Source organism: Diadema antillarum, unplaced genomic scaffold, assembly GCF_040938485.1.
Source record: "Diadema antillarum isolate AM-2024a unplaced genomic scaffold, OU_Dant_1.0 seq00001199_RagTag, whole genome shotgun sequence".
In the NCBI taxonomy this organism is placed as follows: domain Eukaryota; kingdom Metazoa; phylum Echinodermata; class Echinoidea; order Diadematoida; family Diadematidae; genus Diadema; species Diadema antillarum.
In genome coordinates this window covers 792203-810510 of record NW_027271993.1, presented here as the reverse complement: position 1 = coordinate 810510, position 18308 = coordinate 792203, and the positions used below count along the sequence as shown (strand labels likewise).

The window sequence follows — 18308 nt, the reverse complement described above, 5'->3', positions numbered from 1 at the left end:
CACGTGATACCTTGACGCGCCACTAAACAAACCACTGCCGCGTATGATTGTGTGTATGTACTGTACACGTACAGTACATGAGCTTCGTTCCCGGGGATTCCAAGCCTTGCAAGAGTATCATCTCCGCTGCTGGATCTTCAAATCGTAAATGATATCTTGCGCTATACATGAAAATAGTCTCTGATATCTGCCAAATCACTGTTTTGGAATGGCTCAATCGAAGGTGACGGATTATTACAGTCGACGGAAACATACCAGTGTGTTTCAATCGGCAAAACGACGATCCAGCAGACCCGGTAAAGTCACCTTGGATGACTCGGCTTTGGGTAAGTGTCTCCCTGAGACTGATTGCTACGAGCCCCCAGAGAAGGTCGTTCCTGTCCCCGAACCTGTGGCGTGCAAAACAGCTGCGTTTGGAGTAAACTCGTCACGTGCTAACCCCATCACTAATGCCGGGGTCGATCTCTCACTCCAGCTGAAGTCATTCAACAAATCGCTCTCCAAACCCTCCAAAACTGAGTCCGTGGGAGACATTTTGACAAGGACTGTATCCAGGTCAGTGCTTGGTGGGAGGAACAAGAAAACAATCAATTTCATCGATAGTCAGCCATGTCAAGAAGCTGTTGAAACAAAGCAGAAAGTGTCTGAGAAAACACCGCTGAAGCGGCAGGCTTCCACTGAACCTGATAGGGATGGTCCACCAGGGAGAAAGAGAAGTAAACTGAACACCAATGAGGCAGAGACTAAAACCTTCGTTGATGATGTTAACAGGACTCCAAGCCGCTCAAAACGAAGGAATACTGCATCAGCGAGAAGACGTCTTGAACCAGAAACTGCTTCTGGAACCCAGTCGGTAACAAAGTCAGCAAAACACTCTTGCCAGTCGACTCAAAGTCAGTCAAACATTGTAAGTTGAATAGACAAGCTATACTTATATTCGTAAACAACACAAACTGGTCATAGATACTGTACTACAGGTTATCAATTTCTCTCACGACAAGCTTTTCACTTTCTCTTGCGCTCTGCCTCTGGGTTAGACCTTGAAAAATCTTAAAAACTGGCATCGAGGTTCATCCTACTGTGCCAAGATTCAACCGCGCGCAAACAACATGAGAACCCTATGGTCAAATTATGGGTGCTGGCTTGCTTTAAATAGCATGTATCAAAAACTTAACCCATTGAGGGCGGGCTGATTTTGCTACATAGTACAACATGCATTTCCCATAGACCCCTGCCCAAGTATACCCGGGACTCACCCTCAACAGGTAAAAAAGTTTTAGTTTTTTTTTTTTAAATCAGAAGAAGAGTTTGCTAGAGTCTATTGCAAAAATGAAACAATCTTGCAATAATTCATTAATTTTCACTGAGAACAAATGTACTGAACGAAGCTTGTTTTAACGATTTTGTGAATTATATTATTATTGTTTGAACAACATTCAACTCCAGAGCAGTCTAAAATCATTCTATATATTGGCATGTCATGCTCAGAAAAATTTAGACATGCATGAGGTTTATTTCAGATTTTACACTCTGCTAAACATTTACAGCAAGTCAATACCTCAAGTTACAAATTCTGGTACATTGTATATTCCTAATCTAAGACCAGAAAATTACCCAGGACAGCGCTAATCTGTTTGCCTGTTCTGGGTTTAGATATCATTATTGTAAATGGTGTAGCTCCTCTGATGACCTCTGTAGGGCCTGTACAGTCTACCACAGAATTGATTGTTGTCTAATACTTAAATCTCATCTGCTAGAAAAGACTCTTGTGGCACAGAATTGTTTTAGCATGCAGATAACTGACATTGCCTTTGTAAAACATTTCTTTACGAAAATAGTTTCATGTTGCAAAATTGTCCTGCTTTACATAAGAATGTCCATACAGTAACACTGAATATACTGTTTGCCATCACTTATAGCTAGTGTTCATAAAAAAATCTTGTATGATTGATATGTTACAATTCCAGGGAAGCTTGGACCCAGCCGAGATGAGAAACAAGCTGGTAGGATGTGGCAAGCTGGCCGATCTCCAGGCACGGCTGGCTCTGGTGAAAGGGACGGCTGCTGACATCAAGAAGCTGAGAGAGACTGCCACCAGGGAGGAGAAAGTGAAAGCTCAGAAGGAGATTCCGACAGAAAAAGAGCCCGAAAAGTATGTGCTCAGATACATGGGTGTGTGATTTTTATCAGGATGTGGACTGGTGCAGTTTCTTCCACTGTGCATCATAAAGACAGTCTTTCTCAATATGTTTCTGTATCACTTGTTAAATATTTTAATCATAACTGAAGCCTGCTTCCTAATTATTGTATGCGAGCAAGACACCAGGTACCCTGAAGTTTTCCCACAGTAAAAAAAACCAACAACAAACAAACAAAACAAAAGACATAGGATAAGAAAAAACACATGATCAGAGATTATCTTATTACATCAGTAATGATATTCTAGTTAAACTACCATCGTTTTTCCTCATGTACCGACATATTGTTGCAAGTTCTCGCTTCTATTAAAGCCTTCATAGACAAATGGCTACCATATTTTTCTAACAATGTTGCTGTGTCTTTTGCTGTCATGTCCATCTCTTGCAGACCTGTGCAGGTTCCAGCGTTTGAGAGATATCGACACCTACTCCAGCAAGGCCCCTCTACCTTGTCCCTCCCCTTCAAGTATCGATCTCTGGAAGACACCTTTAGGTGCTCCGACACGGTAGTGAGCATGCTCCACAACCGGATGGAGACTTGCACCTACTCCAAGCTGAAGCACGGCGTACAGGAGATGACCAGGAAGTATGCATTATGCTTTGCCGTAGATTTTCTCAGTTTTCAAGCTATGATTCACGGGCTGGAGTGGATCCGTGTGAATTGTATGCATTTTAATGGAACTTTGAGCTGACCACTTCAAGGTGGAATGATGGCACATTGTAATATCAACGACCCATAAAGCATATGCCCATCACTTATATTTTAATGAGATAGGCATTCAAGAAGTGTGAAATTCTATACAAATCCACTCATGGGTCCCATCATGTCTGTAATGCATGCAGTAATGCATGCAGTGAATCTAAAATTGAACAAATGCATGACTAAGTTTGAAGCTTGGCAAAATTAGTCTTATGGTTCACATTATGGTTCACATTATGGTTCACATTATGTTACTGAATATAGAATTGAGCAAATTCATCTAGTACCTCTCAAAAGCTTCTTCTTTTTTTCTTGTCTGGTAGATTCTTCTTTGAAATACCCTTGATAGTGAAATTAACCACAAATGGCAATAATCCCTTGACTTGTTTAACTACCTTGTCCAGGACGTTTGACCTGAGTCATCTGAAGAAGATCAAGACTGTCTACCCCTCGGCGTACGACATGAAGTGGATGAAGACCCTCCCCCAGTTCAAGAAGGAGAATGAGAAGAATGACCCGTACACCTTGGTCCTGGAGGCTGACCTGGCTGGAATCCCCACAGACCCTGACCGGTCAAATATTGAAGTTGGAGGTAAGGCTGACAAGTGCATCAAACTAGCAGGTTGAGATTTTATATTTCTATCAGATAATCAGTTTCTGTGTAATGACAATGGTAGTTGTGGGTGATAAGACATGTTATATAAAGAATGTTAGAACAATAGTAGTAGTATTACTAGTTAGTAATAATCATAATAATATTGATAATAATGAAAATGTTATTTATTTATTCATTTGTCTATAATTTTTATATAAAAAACAGTGACAACAAACAGGATCCGGGAATTATGTATTTTTGGTCCCCAGCTGATGACAAGTGCAAAGAGGATTGCTAAACGTCCAAGCTGACTGTAATGGATACAGTAAAAGAACTGAAACAGTGCCAGAAGTTTTAGTGAAGAGGAGAAAGATTAGGAATTGCAACGTTACATATGTTATAAGATGATAATGATACGGATCAAGGAAAGAATAGGAGGTGACGATTACATGGCTTCACAACTCTCCCATTGGTTTGTATACATCTTTAAAAAATATGGTAGCCTTGTGTATTCGGTCAATAATTTGGCATCTGCAACTTCCCCTCTTTTGAAAGTCTTTATTGTCAAATTACTGCAACACTACAGCTATTTGCAGGGAAGGGATTATTGTTGGCATTTACCCTCTGTAATGAAGTAAAAATATGCATGAAATTACATTTCAGTGAAAAAAAATAAAATAAAAAAAAGGAAAAAAATTCCAAGGGCAACGCTGCGCACTGGCACTGGACTGGTAGAAATCACTGTTGGACCAGTAAAAAATGCAAAACCTGGGTACCTATACAAGTAGGTCTGACAGACAGGCAGGACCAGAAGAAAAAATGGGTTAGTGTTCGTCCCTTCCAGAAGCAAAACAAACCAAACAACTTCATGAAGAATCAGTCAGTGATGAATTTCTGTTCAACAATATATCATTGGTTGCCAAGGGTCTTTAGGTGGGCCTTATTTATCAACAAAATCCTCTCAACCTCAAGGAACTGTCTCTGAACCCAAGACGCTGATGAAGACGATGCTGAATCCTGGCTCTGCAGCCGGCAGTGCTGCGTTTGAAAAGTTTACTCCATCAATGCTCATCGCTAGGAGGACCCTCTTCCACAACGGACTGGTGGACATTGTCAAGACTCACCATCTGGTGAGTTTTGTGGGGTGGGCTCAGGAGTGAGATAACCCTAGTAACTCTCTTAAAGGTGCATAGTTCCGGTAGTGTAGAGGGGGCTGTTGATGATACTGCTGATCACTGTTAGCATTGATACCAAGATTACCGAAGTTGAGCTGTCATCAAGAGTAAAGTGCATAGGTGTTGCTAAGTAACGTTGCCTTCGTTGTCTTCTCTGCGCATCGCGCAGTCTGTAGTAATGCCAGGGTGCGTGCATATGTGCTTCTTATTATGACATCACAAAAGAAGTTTGCTGAAATTGTCATCCCCCTCAGCCGAATCATGAGCCGAACTGTGATCGGACCACTGACTACAGTGAATCGGACTTCTTCGGACTCGGGGAAGTGGGCCACAGCGTAAGCGCTAAAGAGAAGTCGATAGCATAGGTCTCTATAGGAAACTTGCACCGTGCGCCCGCGTACGCATTTGACCGCAACCATGCACCTTTAATACCTCATGGTAGTCCTAAGAGATTTAATTCACACTTCCGTGAATTGCTCTGACAGGATAAAACATCAATCTGTGCTCAGTTGAATGTCAAATCAATGTCTCTGTAGTCCTGTGTGAATGCCTGGTAAAAATTTGATATGAAGCTGCCTTCCTGGCAAAGACATGAAAGAGGATATGACTCAAATTCCTTTTTTTTTCTTTAAATTGTCTCTTTTAGATTCTTTTAAAAAGAACAATTTTTCATGATTATGTGTCCTAAAACCAAAGTGCATGAATGCAGCAGTGAAAATGACACCTTGGTTTCTAGGTGAATTATTACTACAGAACAGATACACGTTGTATGCTATACCACTTAACATTTCTGCAGGATATGTACCTATCCAAAAAGGCATATCCTTATTATCCCTAGCTATAGGGCTAGGTGTTTTGTATTGTTCTGTTTTTGTTTTGTCTCCTTTTTTTTTTTTTTTGGGGGGGGGGGGGTCAGTTTCAAGTGCAAGCATAGCTCAGTCTTCTAAAAACAAATGTTTGAGGATGACATTGTAATTACATAAATGCCTGTGTTAAGTTAAAAAGATGAATTAATGAGCCTTGGGAATAAGATGCTTCCATAGCAATCAGCCTGCATGAGAATATCTTCCTATCATACTGAGCATTACAGGACTGTCATTAACTGTTTGGCCAGTCATTAATGTAATATTGCCCAGATTTAGTGTGGTCATGACATTCAAAACGTGTATTCCGGTGTCACCCCCCCCCCCCCCCCCCCCCCCCCCCCCCCCAGGCAGTCAATAGAAGTTCTTACAATGTTAACTCTGATTGGTTACTTTTCAACAGTATCTCTCTTTTCATGTCAAGAAGACTAGCTCAGGAAGAGAGGTATATTTTTGAGTATTATGTTCAGTGCTTTCATGATCCGTTATACACCTGTCATTGTTTATAGGACTATCTATCTAAGTTGAACCCACCCATCAAGGTTCCCAGTGATAAGCTGAACCGATGGCATCCAAGGTTTCCCCTGGAGCAGGTCCCAGAGATTCAGCCGACAGACATCCCAAATCCGCCCAAGGTCACATCTTACAACACTGCCAAGGATGTACTGAACAAGGCCAGAGATATGATGGTTAACCCAAAAGTAAGCTTCACAAGATTGAAAAGTGAGATTGTCATAATACTATCCGCTTATCATCGCTGGGGTGACAAGACCTTGTGTTTCAAATTTTTGGGAAAATCACTTCTTTTTTTTTGGAATAATTGCCAGATAATCAGTCAGGTGATGTCCTGTCCAAATCCTATCTGTCTAACCCCAAAAAGGAAGCCACCATGGCATGTCAAAGGAAAGGCAATCCCATTTGTTACAGTGCTTTGGCTGCCATGTTTTTTCGCTCTCCTGAATACTTGACATTTTTCGAGATGTGTTGTCTTGTCACCCCAACGGCGATATTTGGATTAATGTTTCTCATTTCTAGCCACAACTGTGATTGGATGGCCCAAGAGGGCGCCTGTGATCACTCTTTCACTCTACATCAAGATAACCCATGTCTTCTTTGCACATCAAGTGAGATACATTCATAAATACTGCACCACACCAAGGAAGTATGTGGTACTGATAGCTGGTGTGTGTGTATGTATTAAGTGTGTGAAGGATTACATGCTTAGATTAGAATTACTCTTCACCTTATGTTTTGACTTTGCCTTCATCTGTTTTGTGTTTAATTATTTTTACATCCATATCTTGCACAATACGATGCCTTATGACGAGAGAGGGAAAGAAAGACAGAAATATTTAAAGAGTTAGTACATGTTATATCGTCAAGAATGCAGAATACCCAAGTGTACGAACAATACCACAGATAGATGATGATGTCATTGCATTTATTAATTGGACAAATATAATATCATGTATTGCTTCTAGCTCCTCTCTTTTTGTCTGTTTCGTTTGGTGGACTATAGCATCTTTCCACTGTGCGGGCCAGCAGCCATGGACTCAAAAGTTCTTTGCCTTGAGTAATTGCCCTCAGCTGTAATGAAACCTATACCTGAAGTGTGATTGCTCCTTTCTGTTTGGAGTGTTCTAGCCATGCTACCACTGAATGGTGCTCAGAAGTGATGAAATAATCACACACCTGCCATGTCATTGGCTAATCAGAAGTTTACATTTGATTTATGTTTGTTGTGAAATTATCACATGCTGAATCTACTTACTCATTATTCATGTTCCACTTCCTAGTCTGGAATTGTCCGTTCATTAATCTTGATGTGGAGGAGCATTTATCAGGTGTCTTGCTCTTGGACGAAATGCATGTCAAAGGTTCTTCTGTTTTATTACCTTCCCACAGCTTTCATCCTGCTCAATATCATTTTTCTCCCTGAATGATGACATTAAAATGTACTGTACATGGCATATATATTGCTAGGTTTTTATTTTCGCTAAATCCACAAGTCTGGTGCTATTTGTGAATGTAGCAACACATGAAATGATCTCAACATGAACGTGTCGTGCAGTGGTACATTTCTCCACTCAGTACTGTACTCTACAATCACAGATTTAACCACTCACAAAATTGTTAGGTGCTCTAAAAGTGGATATTTTCACTCATTATTCTTAATGCTGTATCCTTTTGTAAAATGTCAAATGTTTAATGAATTGGTTAAATAAACTTGAACTTGAACTTGAACTTGAACTAATTATACCCCCGCCAAACGAAGTTTGAAGGGGGTATATAGGAATCAGCGGACGGTCGGGCGGTCGGGCGGTCGGGCGGTCGGTCCGTTGCAAATCTTGCGTCGCGAACTACTTCCTCAGTTTTCAACCGATTCCCATAAAACTTGGCACAGATGTGTGCCTTGGGTTGTAGATGTGCAAGACGTATTTTTTGACAGTACCCAAAAGTACGTTGCCATGGTAACGGCATATTATGGGCAAAAATGGGTACAAATCTTGCGTCGCGAACTCCTCCCACAGTTTTTGATCAATTTTTATGAAATTAGGTACAGATGTTCATCTGAATATGTTAATGTGCAAGACACATATTTCCGCAGTGGCAAAAAGTGCGTTGCCATGGTAACAGCATGTTATTGGTAAAATATAGGGCAAAATGCTTCATGGCAAAACTGCTTCATCAGTGTTCTTCCAATTCTCATGGAATTCATATTGAATGTTTGTCTTAGGATATAGGTCAGCATGACACATTTCTTGACAGTGACAAAAAGTATGTTGCCATGGTAACAGCTCACATATTATGAGCCAAAATGATGGAAAATTTTGTGTTGCAAACTACTTCCTCAGTTTTTGCCCAATTTCCATGAAACTTGGGACAGATGTGTGCCTTTGGTTGTAGATGTGCAAGACGCATTTTTCGACAGTACCCGAAAGTACGTTGCCATAGTAACGGCATATTAATGGCAAAATCAAGGAAAGATCTTGCGGATTTAACTACTTCCTCAGTTTTTTGACCAAAGCTTACGAAATGTTGTTTTGACCAAAGCTTATGAAATGTTGTTTGGTGGGGGTATAACCAGTCGCTGTAGCGACATTTCTAGTTTTTCACGCAATTAATTTTTCACGCTCTACTGGGTAAGAAGAGTTTTGCATGTTTTTTAATTCTGCGGAATTCAGACATCAACTACTGGAACATATGGCAAGCAAAAATATTTGTGTGCTTTTATTTTCGGGCTAGTTTCGTATAGCGCGAAATGCGAGAAAATTTCCACTTTTACACTACCCATGGTAATTAGACTTGCTATATATGTGGTGTATACAGTATGTGCCGTTGTGATTTCATTGAAAGGTCACAAGAGCCCTGGAACTTGTCGCCAAGAATTCGGAGCTGAAGGCTGCCGTGGAGGCCAAGCGTAATGCTGAAGCCAAGCAGACAAAAGAGGAAGTACCCTCGTCCAAACCAAAAACCAACAAGGCTCTGAAAGGGGTCTCCCAAGACCTCCTCAACAGGGTATGTCGTAGAAATGACATCAATGTATCTATGTTCAAGTTTGTTTCATTCGGCTTGTGGTACTCGGTCAATGATTATCGAAATGATCACACCTGCCATGTCATTGGCCAATCAGAAGTTTACATTTGATTTATGTTTGTTGTGAAATTATCGCTGGCTGTAAATATCATTTGTCTGGGTTGAATGATCTCACTATGATATATCCTACTAAATTTGATAAAGGCAGTGGAAGTCCTCAAATGATTTGTGAAGTGCCGGTATTTGTCAGTTTGCTGTCCTTTCAGTTTTTATTTGTTTTGTTTTGTTACTGAGTTAATGTTAAAGGGGTGATATAATTTTGGTTGAGATGGGGATTCAGGTTACGGCTTTCTGCGAGATAATTAGAAACCACTTGTATGAAATATTAAATAGCATACTATTCTAAGAGGAGTTGAAAGTTTATTTGATAAAAATCTGTTTTGAAACGGCTGAGATATCCAAGAACAAAGAGGTCCCTATAAAAGGTGGGACCCAACTTTTATTAGGACTACTACTAAGAAGAAGAAGAAGAAGAAGAAGAAGAAGAAGAAGAAGAAGAAGAAGAAGAAGAAAGAGAAAGAAGGACGAAGAAGAAGAATACATTTATATAGTGCACTTTTCATATACATACTTGTTCAAAGCACTTTACTATTGGATCATGAAGTTTGGTTGGTGATGATGATACTGATGACAATGACGTCATGGTAACAAGGAGGAGGATGTGATGATGATGATGATAATGAGTGTGATCATGGATAGTGGTGGTAACTAGATGAGATGATTATGATGTACTGTAAAACGAGGAATATTCGCATACAATTTAATTTCACGTGAGCCAAGATTGGCGAAATTAAGTGCATGTGAAATTTCTTGTCTACACTACACACATTGAATGTTAGAGGCAACTCGCGAAAAATTTCATGCCACGAAAAAGGCCGTTAACTCCTATTTGCGAAAATATTGTGTTTGACAGTATATGCTGGTGAAGACGATGATGACATTGATGATGATGATGTGATAATAATGTGGAAGAGGATGTGGTGACGGGGATAATTGTGACGATGCTCCGATCCGTTGAAATGTTCTGCAGATCAAAGCAAAGGAAGCCCACAGGTCTGAAGTCGCCATGATGAGGAGTCCCGAACAGGAGAGTAGGATCGGGATGCTGGAGAGACTCCCAGAGCTTATCCGCATCCTCCGAGGGTATCCTTTTCAATTTGTCATATCTTCCACGAGATGTGTTTTTTATTTTTCATTTTTGCTTGTTAGCGGACGTTCAGAGATATGTTCGGAGAATGGTAGAGATGTGAGATAATGACAACATTGCCTCATCTAACTTTGATATGCACTTGTGATCAATATTGCTCTTTTGTGAAAGCACAGGGGCGGCGCTACATTTGTTAAAGTGAGGGGTGGCATTACCCAACTTCTCTGCCATTGGTTTCCACATTAAGTTTCAAAACATATCAGGACAATTGCCTCCTATGACAATTACCCCCAGCTTACAGGCTTGATTTCAAATGATACCAATGTTTGGTTTCACATATTAGACACAATTTGACAATTACATTTCTGGTTTGATGAAACTTATTCCATTACGTTCATTTGATTGTACTCTATCCATAACATTCAACATGATCAGGAAGTGGCATTGCATTTCATGAGTACTGACTAGAATTGAGTTGTTGTATTTATACTTCAACTGTAAATGGTTTATACTGCTGTTGTGGGTACTGTAAATCAAGATATTTTCCCGAGTTGGAGCCGATGGCCTTCTTCGCAGCATGAAATTTTTGCAACTTGCCACAGGCATTCAATGCCTGTAGTGTAGAGAGTACTTTTGTGTGCATTTTAATTTCCCAAATCTTGGCTCCCACAAAATTAAAATGTATACAAATATTTCTGGTTTGACAGCATATGGGAAAGTTTGAAACATTGTAGGCAGACATGATTTTTGTGCAAGTTCCTTGACGGTGGTGATGATACCAGATTTTTCCTAGCTGAGAAGAAGGCAGCTCTACCCTTGGATGTTGTCTCCCAGAAGTTGATGGAGAGCTATCGGTCAGCACTGGCAAGAGGTGAGCCATTATCATTATACCCCTAACAACACATACATGTAATGTGTAAGGGGGTAGGGAATCACTCTGAGGTCAGGTGGCTGGTCAGTTGGTCTAATGAAAAAAAATTAGGTAAAGCACTCCTTCAATTTTTTTAGCAATATGTCTAAAATTTAGCACATGTGAGCACTATTGTAGGTACTGTAAAAGTGGAAATTTTCACGGTGTTGATATTTTTACGCATTTCGCACAACCAGAAACTAGCACGAAAATAAAGCATATGAATATTTCTGTTGCGGTATGTTCCAGTAGTTGATGTCTTGATTTCACAGAATTAAAAACATTATGTGCAAGACTACCTTTTTTTGTGAGCATTAATATGTTTCACCATTGCAATAACATTTCTTTCATACAAGATTTTGTTTATGGAAATACTCTTAGTTTGTGAGCAATTGACTTGGAATTTTTGACATATGATCTCTCTAATATGTTATTGTGCAAGCCACCTTTCCATGAGGGTCAAGAAATGTGTTGCACTTGAAGAGTTTGTTTGCAAAAACCGATAAGTCCATATTTGTCAAATGGAGATATTTGCGATTAAAGGTCAAGAAAAATAAAGAGAATAATAAGAAAATGTTTGCTTCTTTTGACCATAACTTCAAAAATATACCTTTATATGTAGTGACCAATATATCATTTAAAAGGTATTATTTTGTACTTTATGACAGAGACCGTACTTCAAAATCTTCAAAAATGGACTTATCGGTTTTTGCAAACAAACTCTTCACTTTCAACGGCATTTTCAATAGAAATCGATAACATATTAAAAATATTGTGAATGGAACTACTTCCTAAGTTTTTGAGCATTTGAGTTGAAATTTTGCACATTTGATCGTGATAATGTGTAGTTATGCCAGATATTTTACTTTCAAGTGTAGCTGAAAGTATGTTGGCATGGTAACAGCACATTCGTTTGATGTTTATAATTCTCAGTAGTGAACCAGTACAGTAGAATTAAGCAGCATTAATCTCCTTCAGTGATATCTTTTAGTCAATTTTTAATTTTGTTTTTGCATATTTTGAAAATTATGCAATCACACGTAACAGAGTCTCCATCAATCGACAAAGGATCATAAATTTGTAAAGTGGATAAACTATTTTCTTTCTTTTCCTTTTTGATTAAAATTTCATCGTAATGAGGCAAGTAAATTTACTTATTTTCCTTTTTCAGTTGGCTAGAAGTTTTAGTGTCAAAGAGTTTTGTCATGTGCTTGGCACATGGCAACTTCTTCATACTAAACCATATTAGCAAAAAGAGAAGTCCTTCCCTTTGAAAGTATGTGTTTGTGTGTGAGTGTCGTCTGTTTCTTTGTGTCTTGCTAAAATGTATCTGATGCTGAACACAAGAGACAACAGGTAATTTTGTCTGATTCACAGCAACCAACAATCCAGCACAGATGTCTCATCTCATTAATAACAGCGATCTTGAAAGTAGTGGATGTGGTTGTTTTCTTCTCTCATGGCAGATGAGGTGGAGAAGCACATTGCTCTGATGGTTGAAATCCTGCCGGAGTGGCTGAAGAAAATCAACATCCGCAAGGTGTGGTACATCAAGATGGACCGCACTAAGGAGCTGAGCTCGCTGACAGACATCGTTAACAAGAAACTCCAGGAAGCCAGGAGGTGACCTGGTGACCTCTCTTTTGCTCCTTCCTTAAAGGTACTGACTGTATAGATCTAAATGTTTCGATGGGACACGTGCCATGGATCAAGGATGAGCTGTGTACCACCTTAAGAAATCACTGTTTGTGCCATCCAGTGGTCAGTGACTTATGCATGAGTGCAGGGTAAGTTGATTGGCGACTCCATGAAAGAACCGGGATGCCGGACTTCCCAGTGAAGATAGGAGGAGGTGAGGTCATTTTTTTAGCTTCTTAATCTTCGCGGATGAAGCGACTCTTACAGGTACTTTGTGATTGAACTGAAAAATGTCCCAATCTCTGACTCCTCATGTTTTCATAGATAGGCAGCTCACCAACTTCTAGAGGTCGTTGATCATTACTATTATGGTCTGTAAAATATTTCCTTCTTTTTGCACTGACTTTCATTCGATTGCAAGCCAAAATGGCAGGTGTTATTTTGCCATCATCAGTGTTCACGTAAGGAGTTACCTTTTTTATCGGAGTCAATTACAAGTTTGTTATTCAAGTTAGGCCATGTTTTGTTTGATCTTTTTCAAGTTGTGCAAAAGAGTGGGATGTTGTGTGAGCTGTAGCCACTCTCCTTTCCCCTCCTACATGTGTCACTAACATTACAAAGATTTTGGCCATTTCCTGACCAAGTCTTGGTGTGGTGTCTGTATCTACAACCCTGTCACTCATTTCACTCACATTGTTTCTAACCAGCTGTGCTTTCGCAATAGAAATTTTCAGACATATTTTGTGTATTTTGTCAGTAAATCCCTCAACAAATAAACATACAAACATACACACAAAAAGGCGAAAACATTTTCTCTGGAGCTCATTTAATGCAGCAAATGCAAAATAAAAGAATTTGTTGTGTAGCGTAGTATTGTAGTGTGTGAGTCTTACTTTTACTAAACAAAATGGCAATGGGAAAAATCAAAGGGACAGAAAACAATGGGAAAATTTAATCTGTTCACAAGAGGATTGTTCAGAAGTTATTGTAAGTGTTCATTAGCCTCATTTACAGGCATATTTTATTATAGAACATAGCCTATTCCAATTTACATGGCTCGACACTAACTTTTTGGTTTGGTGGCCCGATGGGGCCACCAAAATCCTAAATTTCAAATTTTGGGTGGCCCGAGAGAAAAATTTGGTGTCCCGAAAAAACCCCAATTAAAAACATTAAAAGTCCTTTTTTTAAAAATGAGTCAAATATTTAAGTTTTATGATAGTAAGAATTAGAAGTTGGACATATCTACTCATAAATAAACTTCAACAAACTTGCAACACTCACTCTCAGGCACTCATTCAGTCCTTTTCATCTATCCTTTAAACAAATTTAACTGCTAATTTCCGGCGCAAAAAGTTACAAATTTATTGACATACTTTTCAAAAAATTTTGGTGGCCCGAGGCGGGCCACCAAATTTGCCCTTTTTTTAAATTTGGTGGCCCGACTTTCATTTTTGGTGGCCCCGGGCCACCGGGCCATCGTTAGTGTCGAGCCCTGCCTATTATCACTGCTCTTGTAGAGCGTACATGGAGGTGTTTGCAGGATTCCTATATTGAATTATTGTTATTCTCTCATATCATCTGAGTGTTTAAAACTGGTATCAATCTTCCTCAGATAGTTTCAGTTGAATTGTCCTTCTGCGATGACTGCCTAAAATAGTCAATGGTTAGAAAATGAAAGTCCTTACACGTGAGACACGGAAGGGATATCTTGAGGTCCCTGAAAAACAAAGACCAAATTATAACAAAAAATCCAATATTTCATTTGCAATAATACTGCAGCATTTTATTAGTTGTATGTACACTGTACTCTATGATCATAGCAGCTTCTTTTGTGTGATAAGTTTTACTGTAAGACATTTATTGTTCTATGGAGTCAACATAATTCACACAGGTGTACCATACAGCTATTAATACAAGGTCATGTCTGAATGGAACAGATGCTTGATAAGTTTTCTGGCCACCCTTGACACTGAGTGAATTACATCTACAAACAAAAATCATATTGGCAAACTTATGAAGACACACATATCACTACTGTAATGGAATTCAGAAACATCGGCTTTGACCAGGTCATGAAATTTAGCTGAAAAAACATATATTTTCAAAATGTTTTGGTAACAAATTATGAGGACTAATCCAACAGCCTTTTTTATGTGGAGCATTAAAAGTTCCTCCCTTTGTTAATAAAATGCATAGATGTATGATGCAAGTTTTGAACAATTTAACGGACTACAAAGCATTTGATACATTGAGATGACCTTTATAAGGAAGATGAGGGAGATGCTGCCAGCAAATCAGAATGTAAGTTAAAAATTTCCTCATTGTACTTCCTCAAGTTGGAGACGTTTCAACGAAGCATGGTAAATCTCATGAACTGGCACACTTCATAATAATATTGACCACACTATAGCAGGTGTATTTATTGAATACTACAATTTGTGGTCATTTTCATAGACAATACAACCTGTTTTGCAGACCTCAATTAGGATTATCTAATAGTACTTTCTTCAATCCATTCTTTACCAGAAGCTGTTTAATTACAGTTTGATAGCTTTCAATATGTGTGATACAAATACTGTTCACATGCATTATTGCATTGAAGCAAGGTCCATTGTGTCGTGATTACTGTCCACTCAGGAGGCTAGCTGATAACAGACAACGTACCTGTAATCGATGAATCAAATGTAGGTGTTGTTAGCCATGTGTTTGCAGGTATACATGTACATGCATTTTGCTATGGCTGAGCTTGCCTGATTTTGGATTTCATGTTGTGTATGTGCTGTATTCTTTAACTGGTTTGGTGTTACAGTTTGGACATGTTTAACCTAAATTGTAACCTGTATTTCAATAAAGGTGAAGTGTGTGACAACATACAGGCAGGCAACTGACAGGAAATTTTCAGCTACAATAATGTACTTTTATAATGTCCTACAAAACTGTACATGTACATGCAATGACATACATTTTAAGCAATCGATGAACTTCTACTGACAAATAATTCGAACAGTTTATGAATAAGAATCCCTCAGCAAATTTACATATAGTTTCTTCCATGACAACATCAATGATTGAACAATGTTCCCCAAACTGGTAATGTTTGACTATGTACATATGACAGCTCTAGGGAAATGCAGAGTGTAGCGGTTTCACTGATATGACCACTGTCATAAAGCAGTTTTGTGTAGTATCATGCATCGCAGTATGTTTTGAAAATTTTTGTATTAATCAAGATAGACAATTTGACACTAGCCCCTTTCAAAATCTTGCACTTTAGATTGAGGAAGTTTAGTGAATAACTATCACTTGACCCTTATAAAATATTTTTTTAAGTGGGAAGTATGAAACTAATTTGTTTTCATGTCTGCATTTTCCCCTCTCAGTCTGATACTGTTTTTATGAGAGACTGCCTCTATTTTGTGTGGTATATTTTGGAGCATGTTTGTCGATGAGGTAATTCAGGAGTACAATTTCACATGTTCTAGCCTCAAGTAGAAACGCCTTTCCACTTCAGCACGTGTTCCTTTTCATAATGCCCCACTTCCTACTATCCCTGGATTCTTAACGATCAAAGGTCAGTTTGCGTCAGATCGGTATGTCACTCATTTATCACTCAGCAGCACCCAGAAGATTCATTTCGATGGAGCATTACGATTGGCAATGGCGGACGTGAAACCAAACATGATCGGAGTGTAATAGCTTTCGCTTTACATTTACTACCAGTGATCATTAAATATAATTTGATAAAACAATGTATTTATAGTACCATTGTCAGACAGTGAATGATGATTTTCGAGTTTCTGTTTAAATTGTGTCATTTTCATGCTGATACTTTTCATCTAATCTCACCTCCACCACCAGACAATAGCCACAAATAACAACATTGTATAGTGACCTGTGATTGCTCAAAGCCTAGAAGTGTGATATTAGTGAGATGAGTCCAATTTGAATGGAACCTGTGCAGTATTTATTATGAATGCTGGATTGTGTGGTAATGCAACCAGTCAATCATATCCCCGAGAAGGTCGCAAGCATTAAAGATACAGAACAAACAGTAGTATGAGTTGTTTGGCAGACAGACAAAGTTTGTTGTTGGTTCGACATTTGAAAATATGAGATGTGATGTACCTCCCATCATACATGTATCTATGTACATTGGAGTGTTTTGACATTCCAATATTAATCAAGTTTTTCATGAGATATGTTGCTGAACTGTTTTGAATTGCCCTATTGTATTTTATACACCAAATCTCCTGTACATGTGACTTGCATCTAACTTCCAAGCAATTTTATATATTCTGTAGTGGACTGTTCTAAATAAAGTGAGTCATATCATCAGCTGAGAATCAGAAGGGTACTATGGCATTTGAGCATGAATGTGGAAAAAAAAACCAATAAATTTTCATGAAATATAAAGCTTATTCCATCAAAAGTAGGAATATTTTAAGCATTGTTCCAAATATCGGGTAAAATAGCACCCTGGTGGTTTTGAGACGTCACAATGTATAAAGAAGTGAAAAGGAAAATAATTAAAGTTTGTCACCATAATGTTGAGAAGATTGAGCTCTTAAACTTGATACCAATAATTCAATACCCCCCAAAAGTACACTAACACCTGGCCTTCTGGTTCTAAACCGACAAAATTATAAATCAATTGAAGGCAGATAACGTTAATACTGTGAAATACCAAGAGTAGAAAAAGGGATGTTTTCCACCTTTTCCAGGCTCACACTGGTAGATGACAGGCATATGAGAGGCAATGTAGATTGAAGTGCATACGTCCAGGAGTGATAGAAACCCATCTAGTTTCACTGGACTTCTAACGATTAGTTTATGAAATGATTTATGGTTCAGACCGTGGGAATGTGGTACGTACATTTGTACATGAGGTCTGTTTTTTAAAGCCTTGGGAACTCAGAGAAGACTATGTGATATTCCTTATCAGGAACCTGTACATTACAACAAGCCAACAAACAAGAAATAAACAAGCCCTTGCCGAAAGCACAGTACGTATCAAATAGCCAAACATATGTGAGTACGTAGATACTATTCAGTTGGTAGAATGGCATTGAAGTGGATGGACACTACAATGTACCATATGCACATTGGTGTCTGTTAGTGCATGGTAAAATACATGTACATACATACACATGTTATGTTTTGAACAATGCCGTTGTTACATGCAGCTGAAGTGATGTTGAGTTAGCATGTGCATTGTACAGCAAACAAGGATAGATGTATACTATGTATGTACTGTTATAAATGTTGTGCATACCACTTCCTCTTACAAGTAGCTTTTTTTATTAACGAAACTACATGTACACATGATTGGATGCATACAATATCATGTCTTTGAGGTTACCAGCAGTTGTTGAGTTTGTTTATTTCAAGACTTTCTACAGTTACAGTTCCCCTGCATTTCTTATTTTTGTATTTAGTGTTAGCAGGATGGTAAATCAAAGCTGGAGATGAGGTCCAGACATTG

The 18308-nt window shown here is 38.7% G+C and overlaps 1 protein-coding gene across 1 annotated transcript; it reads left to right on the top strand.

Moving 5' to 3' along the window:
* Positions 1-208: 208 nt before the first annotated feature.
* Positions 209-12812, top strand: LOC139744640 (DNA replication factor Cdt1-like). The gene is made up of 10 exons (XM_071655070.1): positions 209-907; positions 1968-2158; positions 2587-2784; positions 3303-3490; positions 4466-4623; positions 6041-6232; positions 8889-9050; positions 10159-10271; positions 11058-11146; positions 12652-12812. The coding sequence occupies exons 1-10, from the start codon at positions 209-211 to the stop codon at positions 12810-12812; spliced, it is 2151 nt and encodes a 716-aa protein (XP_071511171.1).
* Positions 12813-18308: the final 5496 nt, after the last annotated feature.

What these genes read in the sequence shown, in the direction of transcription:
- LOC139744640 (XM_071655070.1), top strand. Translation starts at nt 209, where the DNA reads ATGGCTCAATCGAAGGTGACGGATTATTACAGTCGACGGAAACATACC. An exon ending in GTCAAATATTGAAGTTGGAG is followed by an intron (nt 3,491 to 4,465) that starts GTAAGGCTGACA and finishes CTCAACCTCAAG; the next exon opens with GAACTGTCTCTGAACCCAAG. An exon ending in TTGTCAAGACTCACCATCTG is followed by an intron (nt 4,624 to 6,040) that starts GTGAGTTTTGTG and finishes CATTGTTTATAG; the next exon opens with GACTATCTATCTAAGTTGAA.